Genomic DNA, 19,339 nt, shown 5'->3' with positions numbered 1-19,339 from the left:
TCTCTCTCTCTCTCTCTCTCTCTCTCCCTCTCTCTTTCTCTCTCTCTCTCTCCCTCTCTCCCTCTCTTTCTCTCTCTCTCTCCCTCTCTCTCTCTCTCTCTCTCTCTCTCTCTCTCTCTCTCTCTCTCTCTCTCTCTCTCTCGAATAGTCACAGAAATGCAATGCTTTTTACTTGTTATTGCATCAGTAATATAATGCAATACAATAATACACTTAGGGTTTACTCTGCTTGTAAATAAATACTTTTACTGCTCATATAGCTCTTTAAATGCATTTTGGTGATAACACTTTTATACATGTACTTAATATTTTGAGTACAGGACTAATTGCAATAACATTTATGTACAAATACGAACAAAATGTACTTAAAAAATACCTTGAGACCATGAGCCTACTGACCTTAATTGTCAGATTGCTATAAAATTAGGTATTCCTGGATATGCTACAATAAACCGCACAGTGAGGTCAATGTGAAGATAAAACCTTAATGTCATGAATACAAAATAGTTTTTCAGTCTGCTTTAAAACTAATAATTTGTCTGAGTTTGTGTGAACTTTGTATCAGGGTTCAGAGAGTGTCTGGATCCACAAGGAGGAACATGAAACTGGTGCAGGATGTGGAACAACCTAAAGACCTCAAGATGTCACTGCAGCACATTCACACCAATATTATACAGTCTGTACAAATCTAGGGGGAGAAAGCCTGAGAGAAAAGCTGCTTAGTTATAAAAAACAAAGTGACCTCTTTCAGGATGATGAATCCACCGTTAAGTACTTTATTTATCTAATTATTCCTTTTAATTCACTTAGTGACACAAATCACATCGCAGGATGAGCTGCACAATCTAATATACACAACCTCTATTGAAACCATCATCTAAAATACAATAATTACACTCCTGTGTGTCTTCCGCTTCCTTTAATAAATCGTTACAAAAATATTAGATTAAAAAACTTTATTAATCCTCAGTGGGGAAACTCAGTTGCCACCAAAAACTCCTACAGACAACAATAGACTCAAACAGACAACGATAGACTTAAACAGACAACGATAGACTTAAACAGACAACGATAGACTTAAACAGACAACAATAGACTTAAACAGACAACAATAGACTTAAACAGACAACAATAGACTTAAACAGACGATAGACTTAAACAGACAACAATAGACTTAAACAGACAACAATAGACTTAAACAGACAACAATAGACTTAAACAGACAACGATAGACTTAAACAAACAACAATAGACTTAAACAGACAACGATAGACTTAAACAGACAACAATAGACTTAAACAGACAACGATAGACTTAAACAGACAACGATAGACTTAAACAGACAACAATAGACTTAAACAGACAACAATAGACTTAAACAGACAACGATAGACTTAAACAGACAATCAAGAGCCAGCACAGAAGAGGACACAAGCTAAGATCCCCTGGTAACAAACATGAGAATCGAAGCTTCCTCAAGAAGAAAGGTTTTGACTGAGCCTTTTTTAATAATTTATATCCAGCAACAGTGTTGCTCATATACACTGGCTTTGTATATGTTGTGAACGCGGACATGGCTTGACCTGAAGCAGCCCACACACCTTACAGGAAACCAGTCATCAAGTGTTGGCGAGTGGGACGTGTGAAAGCGGACCTGGGGACCAGCTGGAGGATGTGTCAGGTCTGAGTCGCCGTTTCACTGAATTGACTTTCACATCAAATGTGGAAAAGAGTGCAGTGTGAAATTATATATATATATATATATATATATATATATATATATATATATATATATATATATATATATATATATATATATATATATGTGTGTGTTTGTGTATATCATTTCATTTTTGAAGCAATATTCACTGTACACATTCACATATATGTTGATTTACACTTCACACACTTTATATTCACTACACATACTTTGCATTTTGCACACTGTTTACATTTAATTTAATTTCCTTCATCCAGACTGCATAGTTATTTGTATTTTATAGTGTATATTTTATTGTGTTTTTTTTATATTATTTTTATAGATATTATTTTTATTTTGTATATATCTTTCATCCCTGTTCTTCTATCTATCTATCTATCTATCTATCTATCTATCTATCTATCTATCTATCTATCTATCTATCTATCTATCTATCTAAAATAGTAAAATGATGGGATTCAAACGCATTCTTCAAAGACAAGTCTTTATTGTAACAGGTGGAAAATCAGCAGTGGTGTGTGTCTTCGTGTCTTAACCTTTGTGACACTTCACGCCCTCGTCTCTGATCATTTTCTGTCATGTATCGTCATCAGTGATCTTTTTTTATATATATATGTAACGACGCATTGTCAAGCGAGTAAACCGACATGGTAGATGCGACGCGAGTGTGAATACAATGGCCCAGTAGCCCTATGATAGGCCCAGTAGTCCCGCCCATGCATTTTACAGGCTCAGGGGTTTGGCTGCGAGGTTGCTGAGGTTGATGGCAGCGTAAGCTGGGTCTGTGTACAGGCCGTGCAGAGCCTCGCCCTCTGAATCATCCAGGTGTTTCAGGGCAATCAGGTGAGCGTCAAACCCTTGTCCTGGTGAGAGACGAGAGAAATAAAAGAAGTGGTTAGTATTAGGTTTGCAAAGGGGTGGAAAGTTTCAGGTAAGTTTCTGGAAAGTTTCCACTGGAATTTTGGGAATTCTTTTTTTTTTTTTTAATAAAGTTTGACTCACAAAATGTCAAAAAGGTCAAAAATGTGATTTTTAAAAGTTGTATTATCAATGTTTGCATGCATGTCTGCTTATGACTGCTGTTAATTCCCGTTTATTCCCGTAAATTCCCGTGGAAAGTTTCCACGTTTGAATATTCCCAGAATTTTGCAACCCTCGGACCGGAGTGTGTACGTGTGCGTGTGATTTAGTTCACTATTGGCTATTTATTTTTCACATAAGATGTAACCCTGTCATCATTTTAGTATAAATTAATTTCCTGTTTTATTAAATTAGCAACAATGAAGGGATCGCTTAAAGTGTCAGTGTGAAGACTGAAAAAAGAAACTGTCGGCTAACAGAAAAAATTTCAAATATCACAAATTGTAATCTGTGTAAATGTCTTACGCACACACCAGTAATTCCTTCTTTGATGAGCTGCCGATGACTTGTCGAGCATTCACTCAGCATGGCCTGTAGTTGCTCCGCACTGTGTCGTCCTGGCTGGAGAACAAAGGCGCGTGAACACCGTTGCGTCTGCAGGGTGACTGACCGGATGGTGTCAGTGCGGCCGTGCCTGAACGCTGCAGTGCTGCAGGTCTCTCTTGCGACCGCTTTCTGTCCATACTGCCTCAGGAAACCCATTTGGAAAGCCAGCTGGACCACGGCGTCTGGACTCAACTTGCTCTTCTTCAACCGTGCCTTGCCACCTTTCTGGAACTCCATGGTATCGATGGTGATTGTCGACACGAGTGAGTCAAAGTTCTCCCTGGCTTTTTTGACGGCGTTCTCCAGCTCGCTGTCCAGGTTGAACTGCAGTCTGCGCACAGCTGAGGCTGAATCCACAGCAGCAGCAGCAGAGCCCGGGTGTACCAGCGGCCGCTTCGTTGTTTCTTCAAAGATCTCATTCTGAAAGACAAGAACAGCTAAGCCGTCTAGCGAGGCGTGGTCGTGACTGATACCTGCGTGTCCGTCTTTGGTCAGTATGATAGTTAGAGACTTTTCAAGCCACCGGTTGCATCCGTCACCGTGCATCATGTTGTAGGAGAGGTGGATTCGGTCCCTCATGCTTTCATCGTGCAGACTGAGACAGAAAAGGGCGCTGTCAATAATCTGCAAATCCTCTGCGTTTCCAGCAGCTATCAGCTTGTCCCTCAGTCCGGCCCACACGTCTCTGTTCTCACTGGTCAGGACTCCGAGAGGAAAGGCGGCAGCTGGAGTCGGGTCGGACAAAATGTGCTTCAAGTGGGACTGGATCTCTGCAGGTGTCAACAAATCCCCATCCCTGTCGACGATGTCAAACACATACATGTTGCCTTTCCTCATCACGAGGAGATGTCGCGCTTTCTCATCGGTGAAGAGCTCATCCACCCTCATCTTGGGGATCCGAGTTGAGTTGAATAGGCGAACGAAAGAGGACATGTCCGCGGGGCGAGACAGGATAGACGAGGCCCGGCGGACGAGACTTTTGAAGCCGTCCGTCTCACTCTTTGTCAGGTTGAGGTGGGAAACCTCTGGCCTTTGTAAACCGCCTTCCAGGATCTTCATGAAGCGCATCGCTGAATACACCATATTCGTCGCCCGCACAAGCTGGTCATTGTACTCTGTCTTCGGGTCAGGATTGAAGACCATGAAGGGGTTCACATGCATCACAGTTGTGCGAATAGAAAGAAAGCTGTTCAACCTGTGTTCTGAGAGAAGGAGAGATCAATCAATCAAACTGATTCATTCGTGACGCTCAATTCCAGGGTCAAGCGTCAGAGTGTCAGACTCACCCGAGCTGTAGCTTGTGTGTGTATTGTTTTTGTCCTGAGCTACCAGTTCCTCTTGCAGCCGTTTCCCCACACCGCTCTGGAAATCATGTGCGAATTTCTCTGTTCTTCTACAAATTCACAGTTTAGAGTGTTTCAGGTCAGATTAGAGTTGATACTATTGACCGTTAAGGCGAAATGATTGCATTATAAAGGTTGATTCATTGTGTTTACCTGAACTGGTCATCGTCCAACAGAGGCCTCTGGGCCGCCAAATACCTCCTGACAGTATCCTCCAGCTTTGGTATGGGTAGCCTAAACAAACATGAAGCAGTCTCCTAGAAGGTCTGGACGTGTGATTGGTCACTGAGCCCGCGTGAGCAGTAACATGTGCTGTGATTAGTAAGTGTAGCTAACTTCGAACCTACTGATGACCCCTTTCCCACAAAGGGTCACGTGCGTCTGGTGAGTGAAATGCTGATTATGTTACTGTTATTTGTCGTATTTAATCATAAACAAACCACAGCGCTGTTGTTGCTGCTTGACACTGGGGTTGCTGGTTCCTCTTCCCGCTGCCTCTAACTGCGCCACGGTGCACTGCTGCCGCCGGCGCAGCTTCGCTGCAATGTCTTGTCTGTGCACTGTTCGTGGTGCCGGTGCCGCGGTTTTGTTGGATTGATTTGGACAACATGCATTGTTGTTGACCTGACAGGGTTAGGCTCCTCCCTTGCTGTGCTGGCACTCGCTGGGCGCATTTGTGCTGCGACCTCAGTGCACCTCAACCGCGTTGCGGCGCCAGGACGGGGATCGGCCTACATGAAGGACATCCGGGGTCTGCGGCGATGCCGGCCCGTCTTAAAACACAGACCAAGGAGTCTAAGGCACTCTGAAACCCTGTTGCTCTCTGAAACCCTGTTACACTTTTTCTTTTCTCGTTAAAGCCAAACTGCATGCTGGGTACACATTACCATACTGTTGCTGCGGCCCTTTGTTAACCTTCAGGACAGTTCCCCAGGCGAGCAGTTGTTGGCTTTACAAACAGCAAATATGTCCGTTAACAAACACTGCACGTTTCAACACAACCTCGTTTAACGTCCCTTCTGCATGAAGCTTGATCACTTGTAAGGTAGCCTACTCGCTCTGCGATGGAAAATGCATTTGTCGACTTTCATTATGTGACATTTAATTCAGTTTTCATGTGACCTGACTAGCTCAGGGTTACAAGCTGTTGCCCTCTCACCACAAGGCAGCCTGTCCGATCCCTGCTACCCCTTAGTTCACTTATTGAAGTGTCTTTCAATATTAGCAACAGCGAGAAACTCTAAAGATTTTACACAGTTACTGTTTACTTCATAACTTCATAACTTCAAAAGAGAGAATGAGACTCAAAGTCCAAGCCATCTTTCTTGCCTCAGCTTCTGAGTCAACGAGATCCACCGTGTCTTGAGCGTGCATGGACTGCATGTTGGCTTCTGCACATGTTCGGACACCAGCCATTATTTGTTACTTGAGTGTATCAAGTTAGCTTTACTCAAAACAATTAGCAAATTGGTTATTTTCGACCCGCAAGTAACTGTTACTTGGTAAAAACTAGTAAGAAGTGCTATTTTTGATAGCCGAGTACAGTTAACTCATTTAATTTAAGTCTGGACCACTATTACATTTTACAGGAAAAGGTTGCTGACTCCTGGTCTAAACTAACATGAGTGCTAGTTATTACCACGATAGGCTTGTAGATATGCACTTTAAGTGTAATGTGAAACAAAATCCTTACCTGGGTAAACTCTTCTGGTGCTGCATGAATGGTGTATCACTTTGGCTCCAATACTCTGTTGAAGACCCCTTTTTGCTGCTGTAGTTTTGCTTGGTGATGCCCAGAGCGGTGGTTCTTAAATTAATCCCAGATTTCCTCAGAGAGGCCACACATCGTGCTGAAAGCAGACGGGCCATGGTGCTGGATTATTATCCAAGTCAAGCACACAGCTGTCACTCGAGGTTGTATTTATAATGCTAAGGTGTTCCCTCCGTTCCTTTTCTAGCCTCCTTCTCAGTCACGCCCACGCAGGTGAGACTCTTTAGTTTTGGGCCACGGATCTTTGAATAGTGTTGTTTGTACACCTCTATCATATAGATAGATAGATGGATAGATGATATGAATACCTTCAAGGCTTTCAAGTCAATATTTGAGACTCCACTAGACAACGCTGGCCCGTAGGCCTTTTCATTTTCCAGTTTGTCCATCCTCACTTCCTTTCCTCACCTCCTCTCCTCGCGTCTCAGTCCAGATGCTGACTTCAAAACAATGTTCTTATCGATGTGTAAGTTTGCCTTTAGAAGCTGTTTGTACTTGTTAACATCAAGTACCGATTAAAGCAGTTGAATTGGGTGTCACATGTCTGTGCGTACAGGATATTTACAGTCCCTGATAAAAGTCTTGTCGCTTAAAGAGCCGAGGCCCAAAACTAAAGAGTCCCACCTCCGAGCGTTAAGTATTACAACTACACATAAAATATGATTCTTTTTTTACAACACGTGGTGTTTGCTGTCTCTGATGTGGAGTTTCCCATAATTTCCCATAATTGTATTAATACTCACATTTTTGTCTTGTTTTTAGCCTGAAACCCACGTACATGCATGTACGCATACATATCAATCTGCCCTCAACTATTAAATAATACACACACGCACGCACGCACACACACACACACACACACACACACACACACACACACACACCCTCTTTTCTCTTTCATGGACAAACACCATACTTACATAAACTGAATATATGATATGTTGTTGGCCTGTGTCTCACTGTTTTGTCGTCCTGTTTATGTTATGTTTATGTATTGTCTTTGTTTTGTTTGTACAATAAAAAACTGAAAAAAAATCAAGAAATGAGAAAAAAATACTAAAAAAATAATAATAATTAAAAAAAAATTCTATATATAAACATGTTTCCTTAAATGTAGAAGGGGGAATATCTTAAAAATATTATGAAACATGACAAGAAATGATAAATATAATGCATATAATAGCCAATTCATGTGACCATTTACTTTCTCAAAGGTACCAAAAGGAAATTTTTAGGGTATGTTCTGTGAACATTGATTGTTTTAACTACAATATTCCTTAATATTGTCAAAAGAGGTTCACTGTCTCACTTCGTCTTGCTTTGATGTTATTTTCAGTCTAAAGAAAGATTGTGGTTTTCTGCAAAAGCACACATCCTGCTGTGTGTTAACAGTCCTTTGAAAAAAGTGTTTCTTCCCTTGAGCATGCATCACACGGCGTGAGGATAAACATGCAACAGATGCTGTCGTCTTGTTTGCACATTTGCAGCATCGCGAGAGAGACGCAAAGAGAGACGGAGATACTTGTCCTTTGTTCGAGCTGTATTGCCATGGAGAGACGTCTCAATGAGACACAACAAGGTGGTGAGTCTGGATTGAAGATATAGAAAAAGTCATCCAATGTAAGACGTGAGCACGATCCTCCTTGATGTGAGGGCTGACCTATGATTGAAAGGTCATGGATGGAATATGCCACATTCAGCTGCGGAAACATTGATGCTACAGCGACTCGTTAACATTTGCTTGTGTGGAAAGCGGAGAGATCTCAGTACATTTTCTGTTTGAAGAGCGGAGGTTATTGCCAGGACCTTTTCCTGAAGTAACATTTTGAATGCCTGACAGTGTTATATTGGCACTTTCACTTCAGTAAAATGATCTGAATACATCCTCTAGCTCTGGATGCTAACACGGCAACAATGTGATCTAATTATTAAGTGTGGCTTCAGCCGCATGGGGTCATAGACCCCATGCTGCAAGCACACTTCATGTTCTCCTGCGGGCTTATTATTATTAAGTGTGGCTTCAGCCGCATGGGGTCATAGACCCCATGCTGGAAGCACACTTCATGTTCTCCTGCGGGCTTATTAGTTGGAATGCTTCGAGCATTCCAACTATTGTTCTTCGAATCTTTAAAAAACTTATTATTATTCTATTTCTTCCGTACGTATTTTGGACCTCTTCAGCTCCTTCATATTTTCAGCTACAGAAAAAAGTTCAATTATTCAAATATTCAGCTTCTTAAGCACACGTGTGCAACTTCCTTTTCAAATTTCAGACTTTTCAAATTTTTAAATTATTAAACTTTTTATGATTTTTTTTAAAATGGGACCCAATGGGGAAATCTTCAAATCATCTTCAACTTCAAACGTTTGCAGGTTCTTCATACGTTCAGCTAGAGACACAATTTCAAATTTCAAATGTTGACAAAACGTTCAGCTATTATTCTACGCTTTTACATTTTTCATATTTTTTCAAATATTTAAATTATTAAACTTTTTATAAAAATAAAAATGAATGGTTTCCAATGAAAAACGTTTTAAAATCCGCTGAAACTTCTTCAGCTCCAAAAGCCTAAGGCTCTGCCATGCTTTCAGCTAGAGACACCATTCCAAGTTTAAAATGTTGCCAAAACTTTCAGCTATTGCCGCATATCTCCACTTATTGATATATTTTATACTGTCATAATTGTCAGCGTTTTAGTTTTATGTTTTTTTGCCGCCTTTTCTCTCTTTTGCATGAGTGTGTGTTGCGGACCTCAGTGCACGTGATGTCATACTTAGAGGGCAGACCCACGTCAGATCTTGAAGATTTTTTTTTTTTAAATTTGCCGTAAACTCCGTACCGTGTACTCTTTGGGCATAATTTATAGCTCAAAACGTTGGAAATCTTGTCTTCTGTCATAAACTGCGGTCGATAGGAATCCAACACATTCAGACGTCTCGTAATCGGACTGAATGTGAGAGCAAGTCCACCTCGCTCTGCCATCCGCTTCAATGTTAAATCTCCCTCCAAAGCCACGTCTCCCCTGAAGCTCGTACCTGATTTGTAAATCGCCCGTACAGACACATGTTTTATCGTACAGACTCACCAGTCACAGTATCTGTTCATCAAGTCTTCCTAACGCTTCATATGCGATATCTAAGCAATCGGGGCTTTTTAAGTATGTTTTTTGGGTGATTTTTGGATAGGTGTTTGCCAGCATTGACTCCATATAATCATCGGCAGTTAGTAATTGTAACTGCCGATATTTGAATTCATCACCATGGCAACCTCTGACATGAGGGCAGTTTAACAGACACACAGACACTTACACACGCACACACACACAGGACTTCTCTCTCTGTCTCCCTCCCTCCCTTTCTCTATCTGTTCATATATATATTCCACTATTTTCATATCTATTCAGCTGTTTTGTTATTTTCAAGTATATTCAGCTTTTTTAAGCTTTATTCAACAATATTTTACTATGTTCAGTGTTTAGATGATGCAGTTTTCCTTTCAACTTTTCCAATTATACATTTAAACAACAAGGATTTTCAACAGTTCAGTTTAATGCTTTTGGGCTTCAACACTTTTCATCAGGTAGTTTTCTGTATATGTTCATATATCTTCCACTATTTTCATACATATTCAGCTGTTTTATTCAGTTGTTTTGTTATTTTCAAATATATTCAGCTTTTTTAAAGCTTTTTTAAGCTTTATTCAACAATATTTCACTATGTTCAGTATTTAGATGATGCAGTTTTCCTTTCAACTTTTCCAATTATACATTTAAACAAGAAGGATTTTCAACAGTTCAGTTTAATGCTTTTGGGCTTCAACACTTTTCATCAGGTAGTTTTCTTTACATGTTCATATATATTCCACTATTTTCATATATATTCACCTGTTTTGATAAATATTCCACTTTTTTCATATATATTCAGCTGTTTTCATATATATTCAGCTTTAAGCTTTTTTAAAGCTTTATTCAACTATATTTCACTATTTTCAGCTACATTCAGCAATTTCTTTCAAATATTTCAGCTCTATGCTTCAGCTTTTTGCATTCCAACGCATTTTCAGCAGGAAATGCTCTTTCTAGTTATTATTAGTTGGAATGCTTCGAGCATTCCAACTATTGTTCTTCGAATCTTTAAAAAACTTATTATTATTATTCTTCTATTTCTTCCGTACGTATTTTGGACTTCTTCAACTCCTTCATATTTTCAGCTACAGAAAAAAGTTCAATTATTCAAATATTCAGCTTCTTAAGCACACGTGTGCAACTTCCTTTTCAAATTTCAGACTTTTCAAATTTTTAAATTATTAAACTTTTTATGATTTTTTTTAAAATGGGACCCAATGGGGAAATCTTCAAATCATCTTCAACTTCAAACGTTTACAGGTTCTTCATACGTTCAGCTAGAGACACAATTTCAAATTTCAAATGTTGACAAAACGTTCAGCTATTATTCTACGCTTTTACATTTTTCATATTTTTTCAAATATTTAAATTATTAAACTTTTTATGAAAATAAAAATGAATGGTTTCCAATGGAAAAACGTTTTAAAATCCGCTTAAACTTCTTCAACTCCAAAAGCCTAAGGCTCTGCCATGCTTTCAGCTAGAGACACCATTCCAAGTTTAAAATGTTGCCAAAACTTTCAGCTATTACCGTATATCTCCACTTATTGATATATTTTATACTGTCATAATTGTCAGCGTTTTAGTTTTATGTTTTTTTGCCGCCTTTTCTCTCTTTTGCATGAGTGTGTGTTGCGGAGCTCAGAGCACGTGATGTCATGTTAGAGGGCAGACCCACGTCAGATCTTGAAGATTTTTTTTTTTTAAATTTGCCGTAAACTCCGTACCGTGTACTCTTTGGGCATAATTTATAGCTCAAAACGTTGGAAATCTTGTCTTCTGTCATAAACTGCGGTCGATAGGAATCCAACACATTCAGACGTCTCGTAATCGGACTGAATGTGAGAGCAAGTCCACCTCGCTCTGCCATCCGCTTCAATGTTAAATCTCCCTCCAAAGCCACGTCTCCCCTGAAGCTCGTACCTGATTTGTAAATCGCCCGTACAGACACATGTTTTATCGTACAGACTCGCCAGTCACAGTATCTGTTCATCAGGTCTTCCTAACGCTTCATATGCGATATTGAAGCAATCGGGGCTTTTTAAGTATGTTTTTTGGGTGATTTTTGGATAGGTGTTTCCCAGCATTGACTCCATATAATCATCGGCAGTTAGTAATTGTAACTGCCGATATTTGAATTCATCACCATGGCAACCTCTGACATGAGGGCAGTTCAACAGACACACAGACACTTACACACGCACACACACACAGGACTTCTCTCTCTGTCTCCCTCCCTCCCTTTCTCTATCTGTTCATATATATATTCCACTATTTTCATATATATTCAGCTGTTTTGTTATTTTCAAATATATTCAGCTTTTTTAAGCTTTATTCAACAATATTTCACTATGTTCAGTATTTAGATGATGCAGTTTTCCTTTCAACTTTTCCAATTATACATTTAAACAACAAGGATTTTCAACAGTTCAGTTTAATGCTTTTGGGCTTCAACACTTTTCATCAGGTAGTTTTCTTTACATGTTCATATATATTCCTCTATTTTCATATAGATTCACCTGTTTTAATTGTAACTGCCGATGTTTGAATTCATCACCATGGCAACCCTTGGAATGAGGGCAGTTTAACAGACACTTAAGCTTTATTCAACTATATTTCACTATTTTCAGCTACATTCAGCAATTTCTTTCAAATATTTCAGCTTTATGCTTCAGCTTTTTGCATTCCAACGCATTTTCCACAGGAAATGCAATTTCTAGTTATTATTCTTCTTATAGTCAAACCACTACTCCTCCCAGAGCGTTGCCAGCACATGCGCAAAAATTACATCGAAACGTGCGGTTTGCGCGGGAATCGTGAGCTATGACTTTTCTAAGAGATTCGCCCGTACGTTTTCCCGAAAAATGCAAAAAACATTAAAAAAATTTCACGAAACGTTCGTAGAGGGTGGCGCGCCAATTAACAGAGTGAGAAGAAGCGACAGAAACTGTTAAAAAAATAAAACGTATTTTGTCTTTACTCCCACAATGTTCACTCTTCATACACCATTGTTGGATAGAAACGTTGGAAATCTTGTCTTCTGTCGTAAACTGCGGTCGATAGGAATCCAACAGACTCAGACGTCTTGAAATTAGACTGAATGTGAGAGAAAGTCCACCTCGCTCTGCCATCCGCCACCATGTTAAATCTCCCTCCAAAACCACGTCTCCCCTGAAGCTCGTACCTGATTTGTAAATCGCCCGTACAGACACATGTTTTATCGTACAGACTCGCCAGTCACAGTATCTGTTCATCAGGTCTTCCTAACGCTCAATATGCGATATCGAAGCAATAGTGGCTTTTAAAGTACCATTTTTTTTAAATAGTTTGAAAGGAGTTCCACAGTATTTAGGTCTATTAAGCTCAGCGTAAGGAAGTCCCTTTGAAGTCATCACCATGGCAACCTTTGATCTAACGACCCACAGGTGTTCTCGTTAGTGCAGTTTAACAGACACACAGACACTTACACACGCACACACAACACAGATGACTTCTGTCTCTCTGTCTGTTTGTCTCACACACACAGACACACAGACACACACACAAACAAACAAACAAACACATACACAAACACACACAAACAGACACACAAACACACACACACAAACACACACACACAAAGACGTTTACGTGTGTTTTATATTGTGTAGTTGTCAACACTGTGATCATTAATAAGGTCATATGATATTTCATATACGTTTGTGTGTGTTCAGGACGTTCAGTAGTTTATTTCCTTAAGTCCACAGTCCAGTCTGCCTCTAATCAGTCTGCTGGCGCTAACTTGGTCACCATGACGACGGCAGCACACAGGTGCTTCATATCAGCCAATCAGTTTAACACACAAACCAACTCAAGTGCTTTGGAGGAGAGACGGGCGTCAGAAACAAAAGCTATATATTGCGAGGTCTTACGGCAGTAGTAGCCACACTTTCAAAATTTCTTGCGAAATTTTCTAGTTATTCTTCTTATAGTCAAACCACTACTCCTCCCAGAGCGTTGCCAGCACATGCGTAAAAAATACATCGAAACGTGCGGTTTGCGCGGGAATCGTGAGGTATGACTTTTCTAAGAGATTCGCCCGGCCGTTTTCCCGAAAAATGCAAAAAACGTCAAAAACTGTCAAAAAAATTTCACGAAATGTTCGTAGAGGGTGGCGCACCAATTAACAGAGTGAGAAGAAGCGACAGAAACTGCTAAAAAAATAAAACGTATTTTGTCTTTACTCCCACAATGTTCACTCTTCATACACCATTGTTGGATAGAAACGTTGGAAATCTTGTCTTCTGTCATAAACTGCGGTCGATAGGAATCCAACGGACTCAGACGTCTTGAAATCGGACTGAACGTGAGAGCAAGTCCACCTCGCTCTGCCATCCGCCACCATGTTAAATCTCCCTCCAAAGCCACGTCTCCCCTGAAGCTCGTACCTGATTTGTAAATCGCCCGTACAGACACATGTTTTATCGTACAGACTCGCCAGTCACAGTATCTGTTCATCAGGTCTTCCTAACGCTCAATATGCGATATCGAAGCAATAGTGGCTTTTAAAGTACCATTTTTTTTAAAATAGTTTGAAAGGAGTTCCACAGTATTTAGGTCTATTAAGCTCAGCGTAAGGAAGTCCCTTTGAAGTCATCACCATGGCAACCTTTGCTCTAGCAACCCACAGGTGTTCTCGTTAGGGCAGTTTAACAGACACGCAGACACTTACACACGCACACACAACACAGATGACTTCTGTCTCTCTGTCTGTTTGTCTCACACACACAGACACACAGACACACATACACACACACACAAACAAACAAACACATACACACACACAAACAAACAAACACGTACACACACACACACAACACAGATGACTTCTGTCTCTCTGTCTGTTTGTCTCACACACACAGACACACATACACAGACACACATACATACACACACACACAAAGACGTTTACGTGTGTTTTATATTGTGTAGTTGTCAACACTGTGATCATTAATAAGGTCATATGATATTTCATATACGTTTGTGTGTGTTCAGGACGTTCAGTAGTTTATTTCCTTAAGTCCACAGTCCAGTCTGCCTCTAATCAGTCTGCTGGCGCTCACTTGGTCACCATGACGACGGCAGCACACAGGTGCTTCATATCAGCCAATCAGTTTAACACACAAACCAACTCAAGTGCTTTGGAGGAGAGACGGGCGTCAGAAACAAAAGCTATATATTGCGACGTCTTACGGCAGTAGTAGCCACACTTTCAAAATTTCTTGCGAAATTTTCTAGTTATTATTATTATTACATTTAGCTGACGCTTTTATCCAAAGCGACTTATGTTTATGCTCTATACACATTGAGACCAGAGGCTAAGCCTTATCTACACAGAATCACAAAGTTATAGCTATTTATTAATTAAAAGAATATATATATATATAATGCAGCGTAGCGGGTTCACACGTGGTGGACCGTACGACCGCGTTGTGTATTGAGGTGTTTCGGTCTGTGACAGAAACTCCAGAGACACTTTTCCCCTCCAGTCGGCCCGTGATGTGGATAGTACGGCACTCATTGAAGGCCGAGGTCTGAATCCACAGCCCGCCACACAGCTACGGGGGTTGATAATGTCTTGCTCAAGGACACAACGCCATGGACTGGAGGAGCTGGGGTTCAAACCACCGATCCTCTGATTGAAAGACGGGCATGTTAACCGCTGAGCCACAGTCGCTTGTTTTTCAGATGCTTTTCAGACTCTCGCCAATTAGGTGCAAAACCCAATATGTGCAATATTCATTACATTTAAGTACGTTGAAGTACTTTTATACACATTTTTATTGCATCTGTATATGTATTCTTCTTCTTACTGTTTGAATTCAAATTTTGTTCATTACCGTTCTACTGTTTATTTATACTACTTGATTTTTTTTTAATCTTTATTTGCTTGTGAGCAGTGCTGCTGTAATCCTGTAATTTCACACTCGAAATAATATGTAATTCCTGATCATTTAAAAATATTTGTATTATTTTGATAATATGATATTAATAATTTCGAATACAATACATAACAATTCAGTACATATATGTACTGTATATATTATATATGTATCTATTAATGTGTTATAATGTATTTCTAATGGCGTTTGAACAGTTTGAGAACAATATTCAGAGACATGAGACAATAAAAGAACAACAATGGGATTTTAAAAAGCGTTTTCCATTAATGTTGTGGTGAAGATGAAGAAACAGTGATTGAACATTTCACTTTCTTCAACCCAGACGGGTTCAGTGAGTCAGGACGGTCTACTGCAGCGAGTTGCACTGAAACAAGACTTTGCAAAATGTTGTTTGAGAGAGGAAATGCATCCAACATTTTTTCGCTGAGCGTGCATTCTCGCAACACAAACCTACCGCACCGAGCAAGCACACGGTTCACACACTTGAACTACTGTGTCTCAGTTGAAACCTTCTGCTGCAGACGGCTGAGCAGAGACACACTCTGTCGTGAACAGCATCCATGATTTGTTTGAGCTCTTTGTTTCCCAAGCAGCGGACACACACTCCTTCACCTGTTGGTATTAACTTCTATTTGTCAAACCTTGTTCCAGCTAGCACGTGACAAACACAACCAAAAGACTCAGGTATCACAGCTCACCTGCCCTCAGCATGAGGCTGGGTATTGGTTCAGACTTGGATTGAGCAAATAGTTAGAAAATAAATGACATTTTTCCAGAAAAACAGTTAAGTGAACAGTATGCGGTTTTTTTTTTTAGCTGTTTCGGCTCCGTGAGTGAAATGTGCTCTATAAATAAACTTGCCATTTTTCTTTGTTTCTCCAATTTACGCTTTAGTCTTGAGTTGGCACATAAAAAAGTTACTTATTTTGCTGTCCTCCTACAAACCCAAGTACAATAAAAGGTAATAAATAATAAACGAAAACAAGGCAGAAAATATCGTAGAGGTGTTGCACAAGACTTCAATGAATAAGGATCTTCAATGATCTTTATTTCTTTTATGTTTCTGCAGGTTGGAAGTTATTTCGTGATCCATTTCATCTTCAGGTGATAATCGGCGCCATCAGCACAGTGCTGGTCCTCTCGCTGTGTTGGAATATTTTTAGCTGTACATCAAAATGTTCCTCAGGTAAATATTTTATTTGCTTGGGAAAGATCCAGTGAACACAAATGAATCTTCTGTATCTGATGGTCAGTATTCTTTACATGGCAACAGGGAAGAAGCTGTGTAAACTGAGGACAAGAAAGAGGTGCGTATCAAATATTAATATATGTATATATATATATATATATATATATATATATATATATATATATATATATATTATATTATATATATATAATATATATATATATATTTACTGCGAGAAAAAGGCAAATATATCTCCTCTTTCAGACGTTATTACCAAACTGAAATAAATAAAATACATGATCCTCTTTGTCCAATTTCAGACGGAGTCTGAGGCACATGGAAGATAATCCTATTTATGGAAACGTAGTCTACGTTCAGTCAGGTGAGTGCATTGTAACGCGTGTGTGTCTCTTCCAAAGCCTTCACCTGCGTGTGTTCACACAGTGATGCTGTTTCCCCCTCAGGCAGCACTTTGCCGAGAGGATCTGATCCTCAACACTCTTCATCTTTGAGGGATCAACACCGAGTCGACTCGGAGTCACAGGTAGAGTCTTTAACCTCCTTTTCACCAGATGGAGGTCTCACCTGTTGAGCGTGTGGTGCGGAGAGGGCCTTCATGAGGAAAGTCAATGCATGAAATGCTGCGTGAAGACCTCACATTGTTGTTTTTTTCTTTGTTTCTCGCCTCCAGTCCAAGTTCCAGGACTGCTATGCCAACCTGACGCTGAAGGCTCCCGGCCTGCAGCCGTCCGGCCGCGTCTCTCCGCAGACGCAGCCGTACGGCGACGTGGTTCATCCAGAGGAGCCAGAGGAGTCAGAGAAGGAGGACGAAGGCAACGCCGACGCCGCCTCCACCATGTCTGATCTGTACGCGTCTGTGCACAACCAGCGCTACAAAACCGCCGACACTGCAGACAACGGAGAGGGCTACGCCAACGTCGCTTGAATCCTCTTTGCGCGTCTGGACCTGCCGCCACTAGCTGGCGCTGTTTCTTGTTTCTGCTCTGTAGTTCATGTCACGCCACTCATGCAGGCTCACTGAATTGTATTAGTTGCATGAGAGAATGTGCAATACGTTCATATACAAAGCGTTTTGTTAATAATTCTTAATCATATCTTTGACTTGTTGTTTTGTCTGCTAAATCACACTGAGATGTATTAATTGTGTCTTTACTGAAATGATACCCATTGGTTATTTAACCTTTTGGAAACCGTGCGCGCAAACCTTCCAGCGGCCATTTTAAGTCCCAGCATGCCCCCTTCAGACAATCTTTTGGCATAAATACGTCATTTTTCCATTTTTGAACCGAACGACACAGTTTTTTGACTGAAACTCCTTCCTAATAGACCAAGACTTTGTTTTGTTGTGATTTTTGTTGCAGATTCTGATTCTTTAGGTCCTAATCTTTCCAAAAAGGTGTCTTATTGACGCTCCAGGAGGCTTTTTTAGGGAATCTGGCTCATATCATGCTGGATGTTCATAGCTCCCATCAAAATATCTTTTAAAAGTTTTGCAGATATACATTTTTTCCCAAAGGCTTTGCTGAACAAATACATACAATAAACACAAGTATTGGAATTAATTTGGGGTTCCTACGACGGCTCAAACACAGGAGAAAAGAGGTCTGGAGACAAAATTGGTTCCATAGTTTTTGACGTTTTTGGAGACTCTGCTTTGAGCAATAATTTGTTTCTGATATGTTCCATGTTTTTATTTTTTTTAGGGTTTTCCATCACACTTGTCTTCAACACTTGTTGTGATGTCACAATATCCTACTAGTACGTTTTGAGTAGAGAAAGACTTTACATTATACATTATATTCCCAGCAATTAATATCCGACTAGTCAAACGTAGCTTCTCCTGTTCATGAAGTCATTTATAGTGTAAATTCCAGTAAATTCCAGCTTCTGTAATCTTTCCAGGGATTCAACTCATGTAACTTACTTAGTTAATGTTTGAACCGGTCACATCTGACCTGATTAAAAAACGGGTTACTGCAATAAACAAATTTTATAACAAACATTATGGTTTGTCCTTTTTGTCAGCGGAGAGTTCTGTCAAATGTTATTGTGACAAAAAGAAAACACTGGTACAAAGTCCGCTCGACACGTCCACCTTGCACTTTGCAGAATAAGATAACCCTCCAGGTGTTGAATGTTGGGAAATATTAGCACAATGCAGATAAAGAGGTGAGTAAATAGTCACCTTCAGTCTGACCGCAGTGGTGTGATGTTCTGGATAAAGATGATAAAACTACATCAGAATGTTGAATGCATGTTCTTATAGTATAACCTTGTATTTTAATGAAGATGAGGATCAAGCATGAATCAATAATCTGTGAGTGTTATAAACTTGATTTCAATTGCAATTCAATATAACTTTGCCTTCCTGTTGTCCGTGATTAGATAGTGTTGCCCTGTCATTAAATAAAAGACAGTGTGTTGATAAAAGGCCTCAACCTTTGAAACTAATGTCAAGCAATAACTTAACAATATCTGGTATCTAGTGTCTGGGGTTATCTTTTTTTCTTTAAGGACACAATAAACATTTTGCGGACTTAAGTGGCCCAATAATAGATAAACAAATACGTGATAGTTTGCTCTGCTTTTATTTCCAGAGAAGTTGGCAGGAGATTTGGCATTGAGCAGGTTAGATACATACATATATATAATTTATCTCTGTTTAATGTTTTACACTCTTTGGCTTGGAGGAGCATTGAAATGTACTTAGTTATCATAGTTTATAAAAAGACATGTACGCTTCACCACAGTGACAGTACGT

At 39.9% G+C, this 19,339-nt stretch overlaps 2 protein-coding genes across 2 annotated transcripts; one reads left to right on the top strand and one right to left on the bottom strand.

The window, feature by feature from the left end:
• Positions 1-2,443: 2,443 nt before the first annotated feature.
• On the bottom strand, positions 2,444-6,399 carry LOC137796018 (carnitine O-palmitoyltransferase 2, mitochondrial-like). Its single transcript, XM_068593648.1, has 5 exons — positions 6,224-6,399; positions 4,684-4,764; positions 4,474-4,580; positions 3,115-4,389; positions 2,444-2,583 (listed from the first exon to the last, which is right to left on the bottom strand). Exons 1-5 carry the CDS (start codon positions 6,397-6,399, stop codon positions 2,444-2,446), a joined length of 1,779 nt encoding a protein of 592 aa, XP_068449749.1.
• A 9,678-nt stretch (positions 6,400-16,077) lies between these two features.
• LOC137796017 (signaling threshold-regulating transmembrane adapter 1-like) lies at positions 16,078-18,471 on the top strand. Its single transcript, XM_068593647.1, has 6 exons — positions 16,078-16,087; positions 16,438-16,554; positions 16,642-16,675; positions 16,878-16,957; positions 17,040-17,101; positions 17,249-18,471. Exons 1-6 carry the CDS (start codon positions 16,078-16,080, stop codon positions 17,501-17,503), a joined length of 558 nt encoding a protein of 185 aa, XP_068449748.1. The 3' UTR covers positions 17,504-18,471.
• Positions 18,472-19,339: the final 868 nt, after the last annotated feature.

This window comes from Clinocottus analis, unplaced genomic scaffold, assembly GCF_023055335.1.
Source record: "Clinocottus analis isolate CAN_PGR_092001 unplaced genomic scaffold, fCliAna1.0.p SCAF_3, whole genome shotgun sequence".
In the NCBI taxonomy this organism is placed as follows: Eukaryota; Metazoa; Chordata; class Actinopteri; order Perciformes; family Cottidae; genus Clinocottus; species Clinocottus analis.
This window is presented reverse-complemented; position numbering and strand designations above follow the sequence as displayed.

Bases quoted from the DNA above. Each gene is read 5' to 3' on its own strand.
- LOC137796018 (XM_068593648.1), bottom strand. From the start codon at position 6,399: ATGGCCCGTCTGCTTTCAGCACGATGTGTGGCCTCTCTGAGGAAATCT. The intron at 4,765-6,223 runs GTAAGGATTTTG...ATGTTTGTTTAG, and splicing joins CACCAGAAGAGTTTACCCAG to GCTACCCATACCAAAGCTGG. The intron at 4,390-4,473 runs GTGAGTCTGACA...TCCTTCTCTCAG, and splicing joins ACACACAAGCTACAGCTCGG to AACACAGGTTGAACAGCTTT.
- LOC137796017 (XM_068593647.1), top strand. The intron at 16,676-16,877 runs GTGCGTATCAAA...GTCCAATTTCAG, and splicing joins AAACTGAGGACAAGAAAGAG to ACGGAGTCTGAGGCACATGG. The intron at 17,102-17,248 runs GTAGAGTCTTTA...TCTCGCCTCCAG, and splicing joins GAGTCGACTCGGAGTCACAG to TCCAAGTTCCAGGACTGCTA.